Raw genomic sequence first — 17,071 nt, forward strand, 5'->3', positions numbered from 1 at the left:
CAGCGGCACCGGTCACGTGGGGCGCGACGTTTCGCGCCAATTTCGGTTGGTCTGCAGTAGCCCGCCGCGCGGACGCTTTCTGCTGTCCCACGAGTGAGAGCTTCGAACACGCCAACTGCTGCCTCACGGGCGATGGCAGTTCGGGACTACGTGCTCGAGAAAGGTGAGGATATGCAAACTTCAGAGGAGCGTCCTGCGTGGGAAGCCTCTTGGCCAACACCTGTTGGTGTGAGCCGGCGTCCTGGGGGGGCCGGGCTCGGCGCGCGAGGCCAGAGGCAGGGTAGGGAGGCAGCGGGGTCGAGACAGATGGTGCCCTGGGAGGCGCGCGGGCCACCGAGGTCGAAGAGCCGGTCATCTTGTTTGGGGAAGGAGTGGGGGCTCGCGGGGGTGGAGGCGCGGACAGCCGGGGTGGGGGCTCCAGAGGGCAGGGTCGCGCCCAGGAGAGACCAAGACCTCAGGAGACCCGAAGGGTCTTCCGTCCCCAGGGACGGGCATCCCGGGTCCGCCTGCCTCCGCGCCCTTAGGCATTCGGAGCGCCCGCGTCCTCTGGAGACGCGCCGGAGTCCCGGGGGCGGGCGGGCCCGGGCCGCTGCGCGCCGGGATTGGCCATTTTAGGCCAACCTCCAAGCGGAAGTGAAGGCGGGCGGAAATTGCGCGACGTCGCGGGAGGGGGGGGGGGTCGTGTGTAAACAGTGTCCTTCCGCGCGGCGGCCTTGGGGAGAGCTGCTCAGGGTGGGGGCGTGCCTGGAACTGGGGGGCTTCGCGGGAGCCCGAGAGAGGAGGTGGTGGAGTGGGACGGAGTGGCCCTTGACGTGCCGGCCAATCGCCGGACGGGCTCCCGCCCTGGGCGGAGGAATCCCGGGCTGTGAGGCGGCTGCATCTGGGCCCATGTGCTTCTTTGTTTACTAAGAGCGGAAGCAGTGGCGGGAGAGGGGGTGGGGTGGAGGACGGGCCTAGTGGAGAGACTGAGGAGACCGAAAGAAAAGGGGTAATCTTACGCGTGGAAGAAAAGCTGAGAACCTTGAGTTCGGAGTGTGTGGCGGGATGTGAGAGGCCTTTGGGAAAGGGTACTGAGATTTTTAAGTAAGCCAGAGATTGGAATTCCCTGGAGCGGGGGGGGGGGGGGGGCGGGTTGTTGGGTAATGCTCTTAACCGCCCGGGGCCCCTTCTCCTTCCGTAGGAAAGAACAGACTTGTTAGAAGTTCTGTCCTACTTGGGGAGAATTACGAAGGCTTACTTAGATGTTCATGTAAACTGGTTCCTTCATACGTTTTGTAAGTGAAAGTGAGTTTTTTTAGATTCGTGTCGAGGGTCTTTGCAGCAAAGTACCCGAAAGACTGATTCTCGTGATTTTACATTTTCTTTTCAGAAAAGGTTAAGAAATTCCTGCAAGAGTTTTACCAGGATGATGAATTTGGCAAGAAGCAATTCAAGTATGGGAACCAGTTGGTGAGTCTAAGATAAAGTGGAGGGAATGGGTGCTTACTTAAGGAGTTATAAGAGGTGGCCTGGTTTACTTCGGTAAACGTACATTGTAGGTGATCCCTTCAGTGTCCTATTTAATACCTGGTAAGTGGATGTGATTGTACATGCATAACGATCAGAGTGGTTTTGAGGAGTTAGTAGGCTGTCTTTTGGGGGCTGAGAAGCGAGTATTGCTTTGTCTCACGCTGCTTTCTCCCCCGTGGGTGACGGACACTGCCGAGCCTGGTAAACAGGGCTCTGTTGCTGTCGCTTCCTTATGGCAGGTTCGACTGGCTCATCGGGAGCAAGTGGCAATGTACATAGACCTAGACGACGTAGCTGAGGATGACCCTGAGTTGGTGGACTCGATTTGTGAGAACGCCAGGCGCTATGCAAGGCTCTTTGCTGATGCTGTACAGGAGCTGCTGCCTCAGTACAAGGAGAGGGAGGTGAGTGGTTGCAGAAAAACACAGGGCAAGGAACAGTTGTTTTCGGGAAGCCTCTCGGATACTGGTGATTTTCTGAGCTGGCAGAAAGAGGGCAGGAATATCTGCCTGGTGCCCTTTATGGTCTTACCTCATCCTGCCGCTCGGGTTTTTTTTCTGTTTTTCTTTAGGTGGTAAACAAAGATGTTTTGGATGTTTACATCGAGCACCGGCTGATGATGGAGCAGCGGAGCCGTGACCCTGGGGCAGCCCGAAGCCCGCAGAACCAGTACCCTCCTGAGCTCATGCGCAGATTGTGAGTGGTCTCAGTGGGGAAGTGTGTGGGAATTTGTTCTCCAGAATCTTAACGAAGACTGTTTTCTCCCCCTAGTGAGCTGTACTTTCAAGGGCCAAGCAGTAACAAGCCTCGCGTGATCCGGGAAGTACGGGCTGACTCTGTGGGGAAATTGGTCACTGTGCGTGGAATTGTCACTCGTGTCTCTGAAGTCAAACCCAGAATGGTGGTGGCCACTTACACTTGTGACCAGTGTGGGGCGGAGACCTACCAGCCGGTATGTACGGAGCAAGGAATAGGAACACGCTTAATTGGTGGGGGTTTCCCCCCGAATTTGTTGTGTCTGCTGATATTTACGTGTCATTTATCATGTTCATTGTGAAAGGTGACTATGTGTTCACCTGTCATTCTTTTTCTGGTCTGTGGTGGTTTTTCCATCCCATTTTGTGTTCTTGGTTCCTATCATTATCAGCTCGGGCCGGGTCAAGACACTCTCTGCAGTTTGTGGTATGTGCCATGAGGAGGAAGTGCTGACTCAGGTGACTGCCTGCGTTTCCTTCTGCTTTCCTTTCTCGCATCCCAGATCCAGTCCCCTACTTTCATGCCTCTGATCATGTGCCCGAGCCAAGAGTGCCAGACCAACCGCTCAGGAGGGCGGCTGTATCTGCAGACACGTGGTTCCAAATTCATCAAATTCCAGGAGATGAAGATGCAGGAACATGTGAGTTTGGGGTATGTGGCCCAGGGAAGGTGGAGTTCAGCTGTCCGCTCAGGTTCACAGTCACCCACGGAGTGGAAGAGAAAGGGCAAAAGAAGCTGAGGCAGAGAGGTCACCTAGGGTAGGAGGGAGGTTTAACTTGAACTTTTGTTGAGTTAGGAAGGGGCAAAGGAGATCTCGGGCTCCCTTCTCCTGTTGGCTCCTCCGAGCTGAGAAGTAGCGGGGTGGGATGCCTGGGCCTGGAAGGTGAGGTTCTCGCAGGCTTCGTTCACGTTCTTGCCTTCTTGCCCGCGGGCCTGCTCCCCCGTAGAGTGACCAGGTGCCTGTGGGAAACATCCCTCGTAGCATCACCGTGCTGGTAGAGGGTGAGAACACGAGGATCGCCCAGCCCGGGGACCACGTCAGCGTCACTGGCATCTTCTTGCCGATCCTGCGTACCGGGTTCCGCCAGGTGCTACAGGTAGGAAGGGGGCTCGCAGGGAAGAGGGAGGATTCCCCTTTGTCCTTCAGCTGTGCCGTCCCCACACAGGGAACTGTCGGCGGCAGTGGTGAAGTAGCACAGAGAGTTTTTGTTAGGAGCTGAGGGAGTCGGGTGAGCGGGCAAGGGAAAGGGCCTTCATCCGTACCCTGGCGTTTTCCTGCCCCAGGGTCTCCTCTCTGAAACCTACCTGGAAGCCCATCGGGTCATGAAGATGAGCAAGAGTGAGGACGACGAGTCTGCGGCTGGAGAGCTAAACAGGGAGGAGCTGAGGCAGATTGCAGGTGAGGGGCCTGGGGGAGCCTCGGAATGGGGATTTCTTCCTGGCACCCCTCCCCCCATTCCGCCCCCAAGTACTCTAAACTTGCCCACAGAGGACGATTTCTACGAGAAGTTGGCGGCCTCTATTGCCCCAGAGATCTACGGGCACGAAGACGTGAAAAAGGCTCTGCTGCTCCTGCTGGTGGGAGGGGTGGACCAGTCTCCTCGGGGCATGAAGATCAGGGGTAAGGCGGGGCGGGGGCGGGGGGGGGGGGTGAGGGGGCGGTTGGGAGGGAGCAAGGATGTCAAGGACCAGTGTCCTGTGACACAGATCAAATGTGTGATCGCTTTGTCACGGAGTAAAAGAGTCAGCATGTGGGCTTCGTGGGCACGGCGGGGGTGGGGGATGAGAAGTAATGCGGGGTATCGGGGAGGACCTCATGGGTATTTGTCGTTGGGCAGCTTGTGTGGAAAGAAGGGTCACCTGGGGGTTTAACCCTTGTTCCAGGCAACATCAACATCTGCCTGATGGGGGATCCCGGTGTGGCCAAGTCTCAGCTCCTGTCTTACATTGATCGCCTGGCACCCCGCAGTGAGTAACTGAACCCTGGGAGGGGTGAGTGTACCAGACAGTGGGGCCCCGTGCTCATCTGTTCTTAGGGGGTTGGGGAGGGGAGGTGGTTCTGGTGCCAACACTTGATTTTCAGCTGCCTCAGGAAGGCCTGGACCTGGTGGGTTGGTTGAGCGGTTCCAGTTCAGGCCTGAACATTTGCCCTATTTTTGCTTCTTCCCTTGTTCTTTGCCCTTCCTCAGTGTGTCTGCTTTTTTCCTGTTCCTGATCCTGCCGTTTAGGCCAGTACACCACGGGCCGGGGCTCTTCGGGAGTGGGGCTCACGGCGGCTGTGCTGAGAGACTCGGTGAGCGGAGAGCTGACCTTGGAGGGCGGGGCCCTCGTGCTGGCGGACCAGGGTGTGTGCTGCATCGACGAGTTTGACAAGATGGCCGAGGCCGACCGCACGGCCATCCACGAGGTCATGGAGCAGCAGACCATCTCCATTGCCAAGGCTGGCATTCTCACCACGCTCAACGCCCGCTGTTCTATCCTCGCTGCCGCCAACCCTGCCTACGGGCGCTACAACCCTCGCCGCAGCCTCGAGCAGAACATACAGCTTCCTGCTGCGCTGCTCTCCCGCTTTGATCTCCTCTGGCTGATCCAGGACCGGCCTGACCGCGACAATGACCTACGGTGAGTAGAGCTCAGTGCTCCAGGACACACACACCTCCCCCCGGTGATCTGTAGGGAGGGAGAAGGGGTCGGAAACTCCTCCGGTTCCCTGCTTGTGGAAACTCCAGACCCTTCGCCTCTTACTGTGCGCGCTAGTCCACGGCTCTTTAGGGAAATGGGGGGGTCAGGACTAAAATCCTGGGGAGGATTTCCTGGGAGAGCCTCCCTGCCCCGCTGTGAAGAGATGTTGAGCTGGGGCATGGGGTACGGAGCCCCCAGGAGAAGGCATCTACTTGCCTCCACTCTTCCCAGGTTGGCCCAGCACATCACCTACGTGCACCAGCATAGCCGCCAGCCCCCAGCCCAGTTTGAGCCTTTGGACATGAAGCTGATGAGGTAGGAGAGCTGGGGCAAGGCCAGTGTGCCCGACCCGTCACCCCCGTGTGGCAGCTGCTTGGGCTGTGTATGCGTCTCCTGGAACAGGGTGTTTTTCGCTACCGCCCTGCTCCCCTCTGGGTCTGCAGCTGCCCCCCCGCCCCGTGGCCTCACAAGAAGAACCCGGCGTCAGAACCTTTCTGGCCAGCTGCCCACCTCAGGGTGGAGGCAGATCTGGATCCCAGGAGTAGCGGGACGCTGCTCCGTGTACTTAATCTGTTTGCTCCAGGGGGTCCCAGGGAGCCCTCAGTTCCCCTGCCCTTGTCCCTGTTCTCTGGCACTAAATGTGTATCACCGCCCCCCCCCCGTCCTAGTTTTAGGGGGAGGGGGCTGGACCATGGTTTTACTCCTGTAAAATCCTTTTTCTGAAAACCTAATCTGGAGAACTCCACCACTGATGTTCCAACGAATTTGTTTTTCCTACTTGAAAGTGCTCTCTCCCATCCTCCGTGTTTTCTTCAACAGTAAATTTTCAGCCTTCGCTTTCCTCCGAGCCTTCTCTTCCACAGACGTTACATCGCCATGTGCAGGGAGCAGCAGCCCACGGTGCCGGAGTCCCTGGCCGACTACATCACGGCCGCGTACGTGGAGATGAGGCGGGAGGCCTGGGCCAGCAAGGATGCCACCTACACTTCCGCTCGGACCCTGCTGGCCATCCTGCGGCTGTCCACGGCTCTGGTGAGCGCCCACCCTGTCCGCACCCTCCACCCCCCACCCCCCGGGCACTCCTCCCCTGCATCCCCCCCCCCCCCCCCCCCGCGCGAGGCCGCCTCCCTCCCGCTCAGGCCCTGCCGGTGCTAAAGTGCTGACAGTGCAGATAGCGGTCCTGCGTGCTACCGCACTGTGGGTACTTGCTGCTCCGGTAGGGCACGCACGGCGTCCCCGGAGGGAGAGACCTGCTCCCGCTTCTCCAGCCAGCCTCACGGGGCCCGGGGGGCGGGGGGCGTTCACCTTTGCTCCCTGGGTCCTGGATCCTTGCTAGAAACCTGCACTTCTGTCCACACACCTTGGACCTTAGTCCCGGGGGCTCCAAAGTGCTGTTCGTGCAGGTAGTGTGATTACCTGACCTACTGCTGAGCTAGCACTTCCCGAGCCCCAGGGATGCGACCTCTCTGCCAGCCGCCTTCGTGGCCAAGCTCCCCCTGCTCTGTCTGTCGTGCTGGGGAGCCCAGGGGAGCTCCGAAGGGTCCGGTCTCCCTCACAGGACAGCGGAACCCCGGGACTGGCCAGCGTTGCGAGGCGGAGACTTGGGCAATTGCTGGACGCTGCCCGCGCATTGCACTTGTCTCGGTCTGACAGTGCCGGCCCCGCACTGCGGCTGCTGGGCGGGCGGGTGGGCCGGGGGGCTCTCCGCGCGTCTTCTGGGCCGCCCTCCTGAAAGCTGGAGCTGGGGTGGGGGGGGCGGGGGCTGAGGTGTTCCCTCTCCTCCTCCCGTGCCCATCTCTCCCTCCCTTCCCCGCAGGCGCGGCTGCGGATGGTGGACGTGGTGGAGAAGGAAGATGTGAACGAAGCCATCAGGCTCATGGAGATGTCCAAAGACTCTCTGCTGGGCGACAAGGGGCAGACGGCGAGGTGAGCCGCCACGAGGCCCCTTGACTTCCCCGCCCCGACTACTTAGCCTCATGGCTCCTGCATCCGCACGTGTGTGGTGTTGGCCTCGGGATGCTATCACAGGCCCAGGGTCCTCTGACCCCCCTCCCCCCATTGTCCCCTTCAGGACCCAGAGGCCGGCGGACGTGATATTTGCCACCGTCCGGGAGCTGGTTTCCGAGGGTCGAAGTGTGCGGTTTGCAGAGGCCGAGCAGCGCTGCATATCCCGGGGCTTCACACCTGCCCAGTTCCAGGCGGCTCTAGATGAGTATGAGGAGCTAAACGTCTGGCAGGTTAATGCCGCCCGGACGCGGATCACTTTTGTCTGATGCCATCCAGCTTCTGAGACACTGGGGTCGGCTCTGCGTTCCATGTGCTGACCGTCCCCCTTTCCTTGAAAGAGCTCGTGCTGCCTCTGAGGGGAGAGGAGGAGCCCCTCCTTTCTCCTGAGCTGCATTTGTTTTATTGTTTTTCCTAATAAAGTGTTTGTAGGTTGCTTTATTGTATTCAAACAGGGTATTAGGAATTTTCTAGATTCTTACCTTGTTCCCTTCGTGCTGGTCTTACCCCATCCACTCCATAAATTTACCAAGTAAGGTGCCCGCTCTACCTGCCAGGCACCGTTACTCCTTGCTGCGTCCCAAGTCCCACTGTGCGGAGATGAGGTGGAAGATTGAGCCCCACTCCAGTCCCCTTCTCGGTCCTGCTGTGCCGCCCCACCCCGACCGTGGAGAGACCGAGCCGGTATGAACCGCAGAGCCCCCAAGCCACCTCCTCTCCCTTTCTACTTGAAAGGCCTCAGACCCTTCCTCGTCCCTAATTCCCACTCTAAAGCTTTTATTTAGGGGTAAGGACGGGGAGTGGAAGGGTGGCACAGGGCGACGGGACACCTCGCACAGGTGGTCCACACGGAGCGGTCCCCGCGTTCACACCTGGCCCCCAGTACGGCCACTGGAGCCTCTGCCTGCTGGGGGTGAGGCGCCCCACGGGTTAGGCGTCGAGCTCCCTGTTGTAAGCACTCCGCGAACATTCACAGTGAGAGAAACCTCTTCCTCTTGGCAATAAACAGGGCCCACAGGATCAGAGCTTTTGGGGTGTCCGAAAAAGACAAATTCACTTAGCTTGGAGAATCGGTCATCGGTCAAGTGTACAGGGTTGGTCTCCGCACCGCTGTCATACGGAGACCTCAGAGAACAGAGCTCGCTTAGGTGGAAGCGAGCAGCCTCTGGCTCAGCGTAGATGCGTCCACCTGACCAGACATGGGATCACCTCAAGTGGCAGGGAGCTCCTCATCACTGCAGGCCGTCGTGCCTGAGCAAGGCTGGAACCAAGGGCCTCCTTTTAAGATCCAAGTTGGGAAGGCTGTGTGGTGCCCGACAGAGAGGACAAAGCCACTGGAAGGGGTGCTGAGGGGCTGCTCCCCTTTTATTATTAACAGGAGGTTTCTCTAACAGGAGTGTGACACCCCTCCCCTGTGGGGCCATTGTCCGACCTGTGCGTTGTCCCTTCAAGTACCCTCTCAGAAGAAGAGCCCCCGCATCCGCCTGCCAATGCCTTGTCGATCATAGAGGACGTTGAACTTGTTCACGAACTGATTCATGGTGTTGCAGGTTTTGGTGATGGTGCCAAGGTAGGCCATGAGCCCCACGTCATTGCATTGCTGGAAGGAACAGACCAGTTGCCCGGGGAACAGCGGACCGTCCCAAGTCCGCCATTACGGAAATGACGTACAAAAAAGCCCCACCTCCCCAGCCTGGGTTTTATACTCACATCGTAAAAGTCTGTCTTGAACTTGTCTGTGCTGAGCACCGGGAGGCAGTGACACAGAGCATAGGCCTCCCGCAGGATCTCATGGTTGAAGGGGACCTCTCCTAAAGGCACAAAAGGAGTGCATTAGTGATGCCGTCACCTCCCCAGGAGGGAGAGGAAAAGTGGTACGAATGCCAGGGAGACACTCCTACCCGCTTCGGAGGCCTTGACGTACTCCAAGATGAGCTTGACCCGGCTGTGCAGCATCTTAATGGCGCTGTGCTGCGCGATCAGGTGCTCAGCCACTGCAGGGAGACAGGCGCGGGCCAAGGTGGGAAACACACGGGGCCAGACTTCCCAGCCCCACGGCCAAGGCAGCCCTGCCAGCCTTCCTTACCAGTGGAGTTCTCCCCGCTGCCTGTGGCTGTCATTCGGGCCACATGGTCGACACCAATGCGTTCCGCTTCCTCCGTGGCCAGGGTGTAGGTCAGTTCGGCAAACAGCATCGTGGCCTACGGGGCACAAGGCAGAGTCAGAAGCAGAGGCCAGGAGCAGGATCGCAGGGCTGAAGGGCAGGGCATTACCTCTCCGTTGATTATATCGATGACAGACTCAAAAACACTGACAGGAAGCTGGAAAGAAGCAAGAGACGGCTCTTACTGAGCTACCAGAGGCCAAAAGCCGGGCTGGGCTCTTCTCCACGGTAGATTTTTCCCATCTAATCTTCCCAAGGACCCACTGAAGTGAGAATAATCCCCATCTCACACGTGAGGTGAAAAGCAGTTTAGAGGTTCAACGACTAACCCAAAGTGACACAGCTGCTGAGTGGGAGAATTCATCTCAGGTGACGATGCCACCCACCAGAGATGGGGTAAAGGACGGGAGGGGATAGGCCCGGGGTCAGTATTACTCACATCTGTGTGCTTGGTCATAGGGTTCAATTTAAGAAAGAGCGGGCTCTCGATGATCTCGCACACCTGGAAAAGGGGGTGGTGGACGCGACTGTCAAGGCCCACCTTGCTCCCTGCCTTCACCCTCGTGCTCTGCCCCAGCACGCACGTGTGAGCCTGTGTACCTGCTTGTGGACGTGGATGTCGGAGGGGTCAGGCGGCCCCCCGGTGGTATACCAACCCAGAAACTCCAGCTCCTTGAACACCTGCTTGACTGCAAAGGAAAGAGCCAAAGCACAGGGTATTTCTTTAAACCACCCTCCCTTCATTGGAAGCTCCTGGTATATTTTTCATCAGCTTCTCCCCTCCCCGCTCAACTCCCAGCTCCGTTCACAATAATTAATCCCTTATATCTTCTCTCATCCTTTACTGTCTTTGCAGGGGGGGCGGGGGGTACCCAAATGTGTTCTCTTTCTGAGACCCTCTCCACTACTCTCCTCCTTCCCCCACCTTGTCCCGTTCTCCTATTTCTTCCCAACACTCTCCATCTTCCCCACTCTGCTTTTGTTTCTTACTCCCACTCCTCCCCCCCCACCCCCAAGTCTCTTCCCCTCTCACACTGCTCCTCCTTGGTGTAGTAATACTCCTTGTCAATGATAATCTTCTCCTCCACGGTGTGGGAGAGCAGCTCAAAGGAGTTCATCACCTCGATATTTCGGCCCTCCTGTTTCCCGATCAGAGCCCCAATCACTGGGGGGAGAGAACGACATGGAAAACATGAGGGTCGGGAATCTTGTCCCTCATCATTACGGCCCAAGGGTCGAGGTCAGTGTGAACCAAACGCTGGAGACACGGTGACCTGGGGGAGGGGGAGCCGGCCTCAGGAACGGAGGGGGCAAAGCCCCCTATTTGGGGGAGGTGACCAAGGAGAGGAGGTGGGAGAATTACGCCGAACACGCACCCTGCATAGGCCGCCCCTCCTGGGAGCGCATGCGAATCCAATGGTCTGAAATGTTGAGAATGACGAGGGGATGAAGAGCGACGGAGACGCTCCCCGTCACGCCGGAGGCCATCACGCTGGGGACTACTGAGGGTGGAGGCAAAGGAGGGCGAGTGAGAGTCGGGGCCGCACGTTCTGCCCCGGAGCTGCGAGCGGGAGACGGCAGAGCCGGAGCCATACATCCCTCCCGCAAGTTAGTCCAGGGAGCGGTATTGCCGTCCCGCCTGCTGACTCCTCCCGGGAGCCCAGGGGGGCCTTGTCGCTCCCCGAGGGGCGTCACCAGAAGCCGCCCCCGCGAGGCCCGTTACCTGCTGCATCCACCTCCATCCCGCTGCTCCCTCCAGTCCCGTTCGCCGCCGCCGCCATTTTCCCCGCGCCCGCCAGCCTCGGCCCCGCCCCCTCCCTGCCGGCTTCCGTAGGCCGGCGGCGCATGCTCAGTGGGCGCGGGGCCTCGGAGGGCGGGGCGGGCGGTCCCGGAGCCGGCGGACTTTGGAAGACCTGGGTCCCGCCTGTCGCCTGCAGCCGCGGGTGAACTGGAACAAATTACTTAACCCTGTCCCCTCCCAACCTTACGGTCCTCGTCAGTAAAATTGGGATAAAACGGCCTAGTTCCTAAGGCTGTTGCAGAAGGAGTGAAAAATCATGTGTTTGCCCTCAGAATAAAACCCAAGCCCCTAACCACGGCGTGCAAGGCCCTGCAGGATCCGGCCCCTGCCTGCTAGCCGGCCCTGTCCTCTGCTTTGCCCCCTTGGTCCTCGTGCTTCAGCCACACCGGCTCTCACGGCAGTTCCCCTCGCACGTCCCGCTCGCTCCCACATCCCACGATACCTGACACACGCACCCAAATAGTTTTTCAGTGAATGGTTAATTTGAAGCGGTTCACCTGGTGTTCTCGCCGCCTTCCAAATACCGTATTACCTACAGTAGTAGGAACATTCCCAGCCCTCCCTAGCCCTTCCCAATCTTCCTCTGTCCTCCATCTCCAGCAGCCTTTCAAAATTGGCTTCCGGCAAACCTAGCCCTCTCCAGATCTCTCCACATTCCTACACTCAAGCAAGCTGTTGTACGCTGCTTTATCCCCTCCTGCTGCTCCTACAGTTTGTCTGGCTGGCTCTTTTAATATGTGTCTGTACCACACCCAAAGTGTAGGCTCTCAGAAAGCAGGTGGACACCTGTGTCCGGATCCCGCAGAGTCACTCTAGTGCCCACAACCAGCAGGTACGGAGATGTGTTCTGGTTTACCACCTTCCTCATCTTCAAGTCCAGCCTTTCAGCAGCATCTTCAAATCTCTTTCTTTGTCCCTCTGTTCCCTTTGTCACATCGCCTTCTGTAATAAAACCCCCGCCCTGCTTCCTTCTTATAAAGACACCTGGCATTCCATGTAGTGCCCACTGGGATGACCCAGGATAATCTCCCCATCTGAAGATCCTTAACTTAATCATAAATCCATGATAATCTCCCCACCTGAAGATCCATAACTTAATCAGATCTGCAAAATCCCTTTTTCCCTGTACAGTAACATTCACAGGTTCCAAAGATTGCGACCTGGCTGTCTTTGGGGGCCATTGTTCAGCCCGCCACAGCACACGTGGGCCACTGTGGGGGAGCTGGAGAGCAGTGCCCTCAGTCGAATGGTCATTGTCTTCGTGATCTAGCATTATGTCAGTCCATGAAGAGAATCCTAGTGGCCGAACCAGAATTAAGCTGGAATTCTCTAGGCTCCCTTTTGGCTGGGCTGTACCCAGAGGATTGGAATTCCCTAGGCTCCCTTTTGTTTGCAATCGGGATGGCCTGGGGTAGCCATATGGTGTGGGGAAGGGGGGGCGGAGAGAACTGTCATACCGGGGAATGGTCAGGGCAGAATCTTGAATTTTCAAAACAAGTCTAGAAAGCCCTCCTTTCATCCTGATCATTACCCAAGAGATGGCTGACCAGGAGGAGATAAACACTTTCAGGGAACAGCGACATTTAGCAACCAGGATGTCTTACTAAGGTCTGTGGACCAGGAGGAGGTAAGGGAGGTCAGGATGATCTGCAGGAGGCTGTGCCAGCCCTTGGCACTCAGATGCTGCGGATGGTAGGGAGTGTAGAATGTCCATCCAACACCTTGACTACTGACCCATTGTTGGGTAGCTTTTTTGAGAAAAAGCTTTGTGCACCCCAATGTCAGACTGTAGATGATCTGCAAAACCTAAAACATGACACAGTTTAGCTTCAAGGGCGATAATGATGTGGCCTAAGTCAGGGGATCAGCCTGGAACAGGGACATCAGCACCAGGAGAGCCCCTAGAAGGGGTCGAAGGTTCAGTAGAGTCGATTTAGGTGTGGGAGGGAGCTTCTGGGCAGTGCAGGCTTGATCAGCATCTTAAAAGGGCCAGCCTTATCAGAGACCAGGTCTCTGCCATGAGCATGCACACGAGTGACTCGACTGACAGAGCCCAGGTGTGTTCACTGCCCCCAAAGCGTGCGCCTTTCATCTCCTCTGTCATCTTCAAGTGGCAAACCAAGTAGCCACGTCATTGGCTGACAGCCCAAGTCAGCGAAATGTAACCAGGCTCCTGGGGTGGGGGTCGGGGGGGCGGCGGGAGGGGCTAGCCAGATCTCCGATGAGAACAGCTTTGAGTTCTGCCCACTGAGCAGAGCCCTGACGTTGGCTTTCAGTTTTGGGTAGCCGGCCCTGAAGCTGGTCAGCAGCAGACAGCCAGTGCACCCCCAACAGGGTTCACCTTAGCTGAGCCATCAGCGAACCAAGCCCAGGCATTCAGGGGAAACTCTGAGACTTCCAGTCCCTGCCGATCCACGTCTTGGTTTCAGGTTTCTTCCAAAACAGGAGTGCCACTTCATGTAAAACCCCTCTGGGGCCGGACCGACTGTGCTCTTAAATATACCACTCCTGTCTTACTAGTGAGGCCGGGTTGGCTCTTCCCACCTTGTTATTCATCAGCTTTGACTTGATTCACCCCAAGATGGGGTATCAGGCTGCAGAGCTACCAAGCCCCCAGGGTCTGGAGTTCTGCACGAGCAGGTATGCCGCCGGCTGTGTCCCACAGGTGGCGCTGTCGCACCGACACTGGCGGCACCTGAGTCCAGCTGTGATTTCCCTTTCTCCCCCTCTGCTCGGCGATCTGTACGTCCCACTGTCACCCGCTACATACAGCAGTCCCTGAATGGGAAAATCCCCTCTAATACTTAAGGCACTGGAAAATTGCGAGCATATACACACCAGTTCCTACTTACATCTTTAGGTGTAAAAGCAGCAAAGACATCGGGCCCCACGCAAGGTCACCTGAGCTTCGCTTCTCCACTGCAAACCTTGTCCAGACCCCGGCAGCGGAATTCAGGCACGTCCTCCCCTACAAGAACAAGGACCAAGGCATCTAACCCGTTTGTCAGGGGCTACAACGACAACCAGCAGGAGACCACACGAATCCTCACTGCCACAACTGCACTGCAAGCATGGCTTTGGGAATAATATTGCTCATGCACTTGGAGTTTCCTCTGAGAGAGATTTGACCGCGTTCCTCAGCTGCCTTACCTCAGGCTGCAGCCTCAACCCTACAGGACGATTCACCTGGAAGCTGCCCCATCTCTACGGCTTCAGGGCCGTCCAGGACTGTGGATGTAGGGGGTAAAAAAAGAGCTCTAACCCACTTGGTTCGCTGAGTGGCACACTGTGGAGACAGGAGCTGGCCTATTAAGAGTTGGGTCCTGAGGGCAAGACCCTGTGCTTGTCCCAAGGCCAGCCCAGGAGCCAGGGCCCTCCTCCACTCCAACCTCGCGCGGGAACCCCCACCACTAGGCCGGTTTCTTCTCTTCGCCCGGCCCCTCCTGCCCAGCAGCCCAGTGCAGGACCAAGAGATGCATCGGACCACTCGGGAGTCCTGGACATGTGGAGACAGAGCAGGCTGAAGCTGTGGAGAGGGACAGACAGGACGTCTGGACGTCCTTCTGCTACAGCTCTACGGATGGGGAGCATTGTGACTGGGGACCCCCCCCCCGGATCCCAAACTGAATGAGGGCGATACTCCAGCTAGATTTTAGTTGTTATTGGAAATGGATGCATGATTCCACAGTTCTCTATCCCCTTTAAACCAAGTGCCCTGAGACCGCGGGGATAGTCTCTGCAAGCCATGGAGTAAGAGGAGTCTCTTAATCCTTACCTTTTGGTCAGAAGCGCTGTGCTAATTCCTTTGGGTCACTCCTTTACCAGGCACTTGCTTATGGCAAGGGCAGCTCTGGGGCATCACCGTGCTGAGGGCTTCCTGCCAGTAATCTGAGGTTCAGGGTTCAGGGTTCAGGGTTCAGGGGAGGGGTTAGTGCTGTGACCCAGTGCTTCACAGGTGCTTATCATGTAGCCGCTCCAGACTAACTCCAGGGAGAAGTGGGGAAGGGAGGGCGAGGCAGGGCGCAGAGAGATCGCAGAATCCAAAGTCAGGATCCAAGTCAGAGCTGGGGCTCATGGGACTGCCGGGCCACAGCTGCTGAGCAAACTGGCCCACTTTCTCCTCTGTGGGTCTGAGCCCGAGCGCCCCCTGCTCACCCACGAGCACGCACACGGGCCGGCAGGATATATCGGGAGGCGCAGCTAGGGGCTCAGCCGCACCTTGTGTGTACTGAAGGCTGTTCTGAGGCTAGAGGAATGGAAGAACTAGACTCTCACATCCACCAGCGGGTCCCACTGACGGCCGCAGGGCAGGGAAGCCTCAGCTGGGCTGTGGGTGCCGTGGGTGGGCTGCAGGTGAGCTCAACTCACTCGACAGGCAGTATTTTCAGCTATGGCAAAAATTCATGCGGGTTTTGTGCAAATGAATTTTTCTTTTTCTTTTTTTTTTTTTTAGAGAGGGGGAGAGTGAGCGGGGGCGGGGAGGGCGGTGCGGGGAGGGGGGCGCGCAGAGGGAGAGAGAGAATCTTAAGTACGCTCCACGCTGGTCTCAATCTCACGACCCTGAGATCATGACCTGAGTCAAAATCAAGGGTCCGATGCTTAACCGACCGAGCCACCCAGGCGCCAAGAATTTTTCGCTTTTGGATAAATAGCCACAGCCCCTGTGCGGGCGTGCCCCGTGAGCGGCCGTGTGGGCAGATGTGGCTGCGCTGGAGCCCAGAGCCTCACTGCTTCTTTTCGGGGGAGGGAGTTGCCCTCCTTCTCCCACAGGTCATCTCCCAGCAGCCACACGTGGGTGTGACCCGGGCACTTGTCCCCGCTGCTGCTGCTCGTCCCCCCAGGCATGCCTGCAGCTGGCTGTCGGGCTCCTCTAGGATGCTCTGCGGCAACCGCGGGCAAGTTTCCTCCTCTACGACCTGCGGTCAGGAGATGAGAGAGATGTGCATACCTTGTGGGTTAGGTTACAGGTCAGGAAGTTAAGTCAGATCAGAGAGCGATTCTCTCTGAAGCCGGAGGCCCGGCGATGGGAAGGGTCAGGGCTGGGGAGAACGGGCTTCTGGAAGGGCCCAGTGGGCTCCGCGGTTGCAGAGGGGTGGTCAGCAGTGGGAGGAGGAGGTTGGTATGGGGATCTCGCAGAGGGAGAAACAAGAGCACCTGGCAAGCAATGCCGTGCCCAGGATGAGGGAACTGGAGGATCCGAAGAGAGAGTCATTTTTTGACTCTCAGGACACCGGGATCCGCTCGGTCGGCTAGTTCCTGCAGTCCTGCCGCTGCTCGCCCTCGTGTTCTAGGCTGTAACTCCTAGGTGGGGAGGCACCTGGGCCCATTTATCTTTGTGGCCCCACAGAGCCTTAATCAGTTAGAAAATTAACAAGTTTCTTTATAGATGGTACTCTCTGGCCAATTCTTGGCCTACATGAAGAGTGAGCACCTTATCCTCTCAGCCCATCCTCCCGGGCAGTGAGGGGAGGGGTGTGTGTGTGTGTGTGTGTGTGTGTGTGTGTGTGCGCGCGCGTGTGCGTGTGTGTGTGTGTGTGTGTGACGGTGGTGGAGAAAGTGCCTACAAGACGGGGCCTGTGCACAGATGACTAGGTTGTGTGGATGGGAGGCCAGCGAGGCCAGCGCCTGAGACTGGGATTCGGTGACCTGCAGCTGATGGGGGTGCTACCGAAAGTGACCGACTCAGGAGGCCTGTCCAGTCCCAGCCCAACAACAAGACCAGTCGTTTTCATTAACATGGGCCTGGAGGGGGCCGTCACGGGTGGCCCTAGGAGAGACACTGCTCCTTTGTGCCAGGCAGGGTGTCCCAACAGTCGCCTTTGGCCAGTGCCGCATAAGCCAATAGCCCGAGTGTCCTCTGGGCTTCGCTCCCCCCCCAGCTGCAGCACCCGGTTCCTGCTACAGCCCGGAGTGGCTGGCAGTGAGGATGGGGTGCTGGGCACGGGGGTGGCCCAGCTGCCAGGGTGAAATGCAGCAACATGCAATTTAGTGGATACACTTATAATAAAGTTGGGGAAAACTGCAGAAACCAAAATTCAGTTTTTAGATGAAATAATGGATTTTCCTAATTTAAAAATATGAGCCGGACACCTGGGTGACTCAGTCGGTTGAGCATTTGCCTTCGGCTCAGGTCATGATCCCAGGGTCCTGCGATT

At 57.7% G+C, this 17,071-nt stretch overlaps 2 protein-coding genes across 9 annotated transcripts; one reads left to right on the forward strand and one right to left on the reverse strand.

Annotated features, from left to right (window-relative positions):
- The first annotated feature begins 30 nt into the window (after window positions 1-30).
- Window positions 31-7,403, forward strand: MCM7 (minichromosome maintenance complex component 7). Of its 8 annotated transcripts, XM_028110239.1 has the most exons (16): window positions 1,005-1,083; window positions 1,181-1,274; window positions 1,370-1,449; window positions 1,749-1,913; window positions 2,081-2,205; window positions 2,281-2,461; window positions 2,768-2,905; window positions 3,213-3,362; window positions 3,550-3,664; window positions 3,755-3,886; window positions 4,150-4,233; window positions 4,494-4,887; window positions 5,179-5,262; window positions 5,796-5,979; window positions 6,764-6,873; window positions 7,019-7,403. In XM_028110239.1, exons 4-16 carry the CDS (start codon window positions 1,779-1,781, stop codon window positions 7,218-7,220), a joined length of 2,034 nt encoding a protein of 677 aa, XP_027966040.1. In that variant the 5' UTR covers window positions 1,005-1,083; window positions 1,181-1,274; window positions 1,370-1,449; window positions 1,749-1,778; the 3' UTR covers window positions 7,221-7,403. The 8 variants fall into 8 exon arrangements, with proteins under 8 accessions (XP_027966038.1, XP_027966039.1, XP_087872806.1 ...); XM_028110237.1 differs by lacking the exons at window positions 1,005-1,083; window positions 1,181-1,274 and adding an exon at window positions 31-163; XM_028110238.1 differs by lacking the exons at window positions 1,005-1,083; window positions 1,181-1,274 and adding an exon at window positions 31-163 and having other exon boundaries at window positions 5,811-5,979.
- Window positions 7,404-8,286: 883 nt separating this feature from the next.
- On the reverse strand, window positions 8,287-10,962 carry COPS6 (COP9 signalosome subunit 6). Its single transcript, XM_028109754.2, has 10 exons — window positions 10,839-10,962; window positions 10,492-10,617; window positions 10,149-10,280; window positions 9,716-9,804; window positions 9,555-9,617; window positions 9,225-9,272; window positions 9,038-9,152; window positions 8,853-8,945; window positions 8,662-8,762; window positions 8,287-8,551 (listed from the first exon to the last, which is right to left on the reverse strand). The coding sequence occupies exons 1-10, from the start codon at window positions 10,960-10,962 to the stop codon at window positions 8,411-8,413; spliced, it is 1,032 nt and encodes a 343-aa protein (XP_027965555.1). The 3' UTR covers window positions 8,287-8,410.
- Between the last annotated feature and the right edge of the window lie 6,109 nt (window positions 10,963-17,071).

Source organism: Eumetopias jubatus, unplaced genomic scaffold (genome assembly GCF_037043125.1).
Source record: "Eumetopias jubatus isolate StellerSeaLion01/CBP00866 unplaced genomic scaffold, mEumJub1_p1.0 scaffold_12, whole genome shotgun sequence".
NCBI lineage: Eukaryota > Metazoa > Chordata > Mammalia > Carnivora > Otariidae > Eumetopias > Eumetopias jubatus.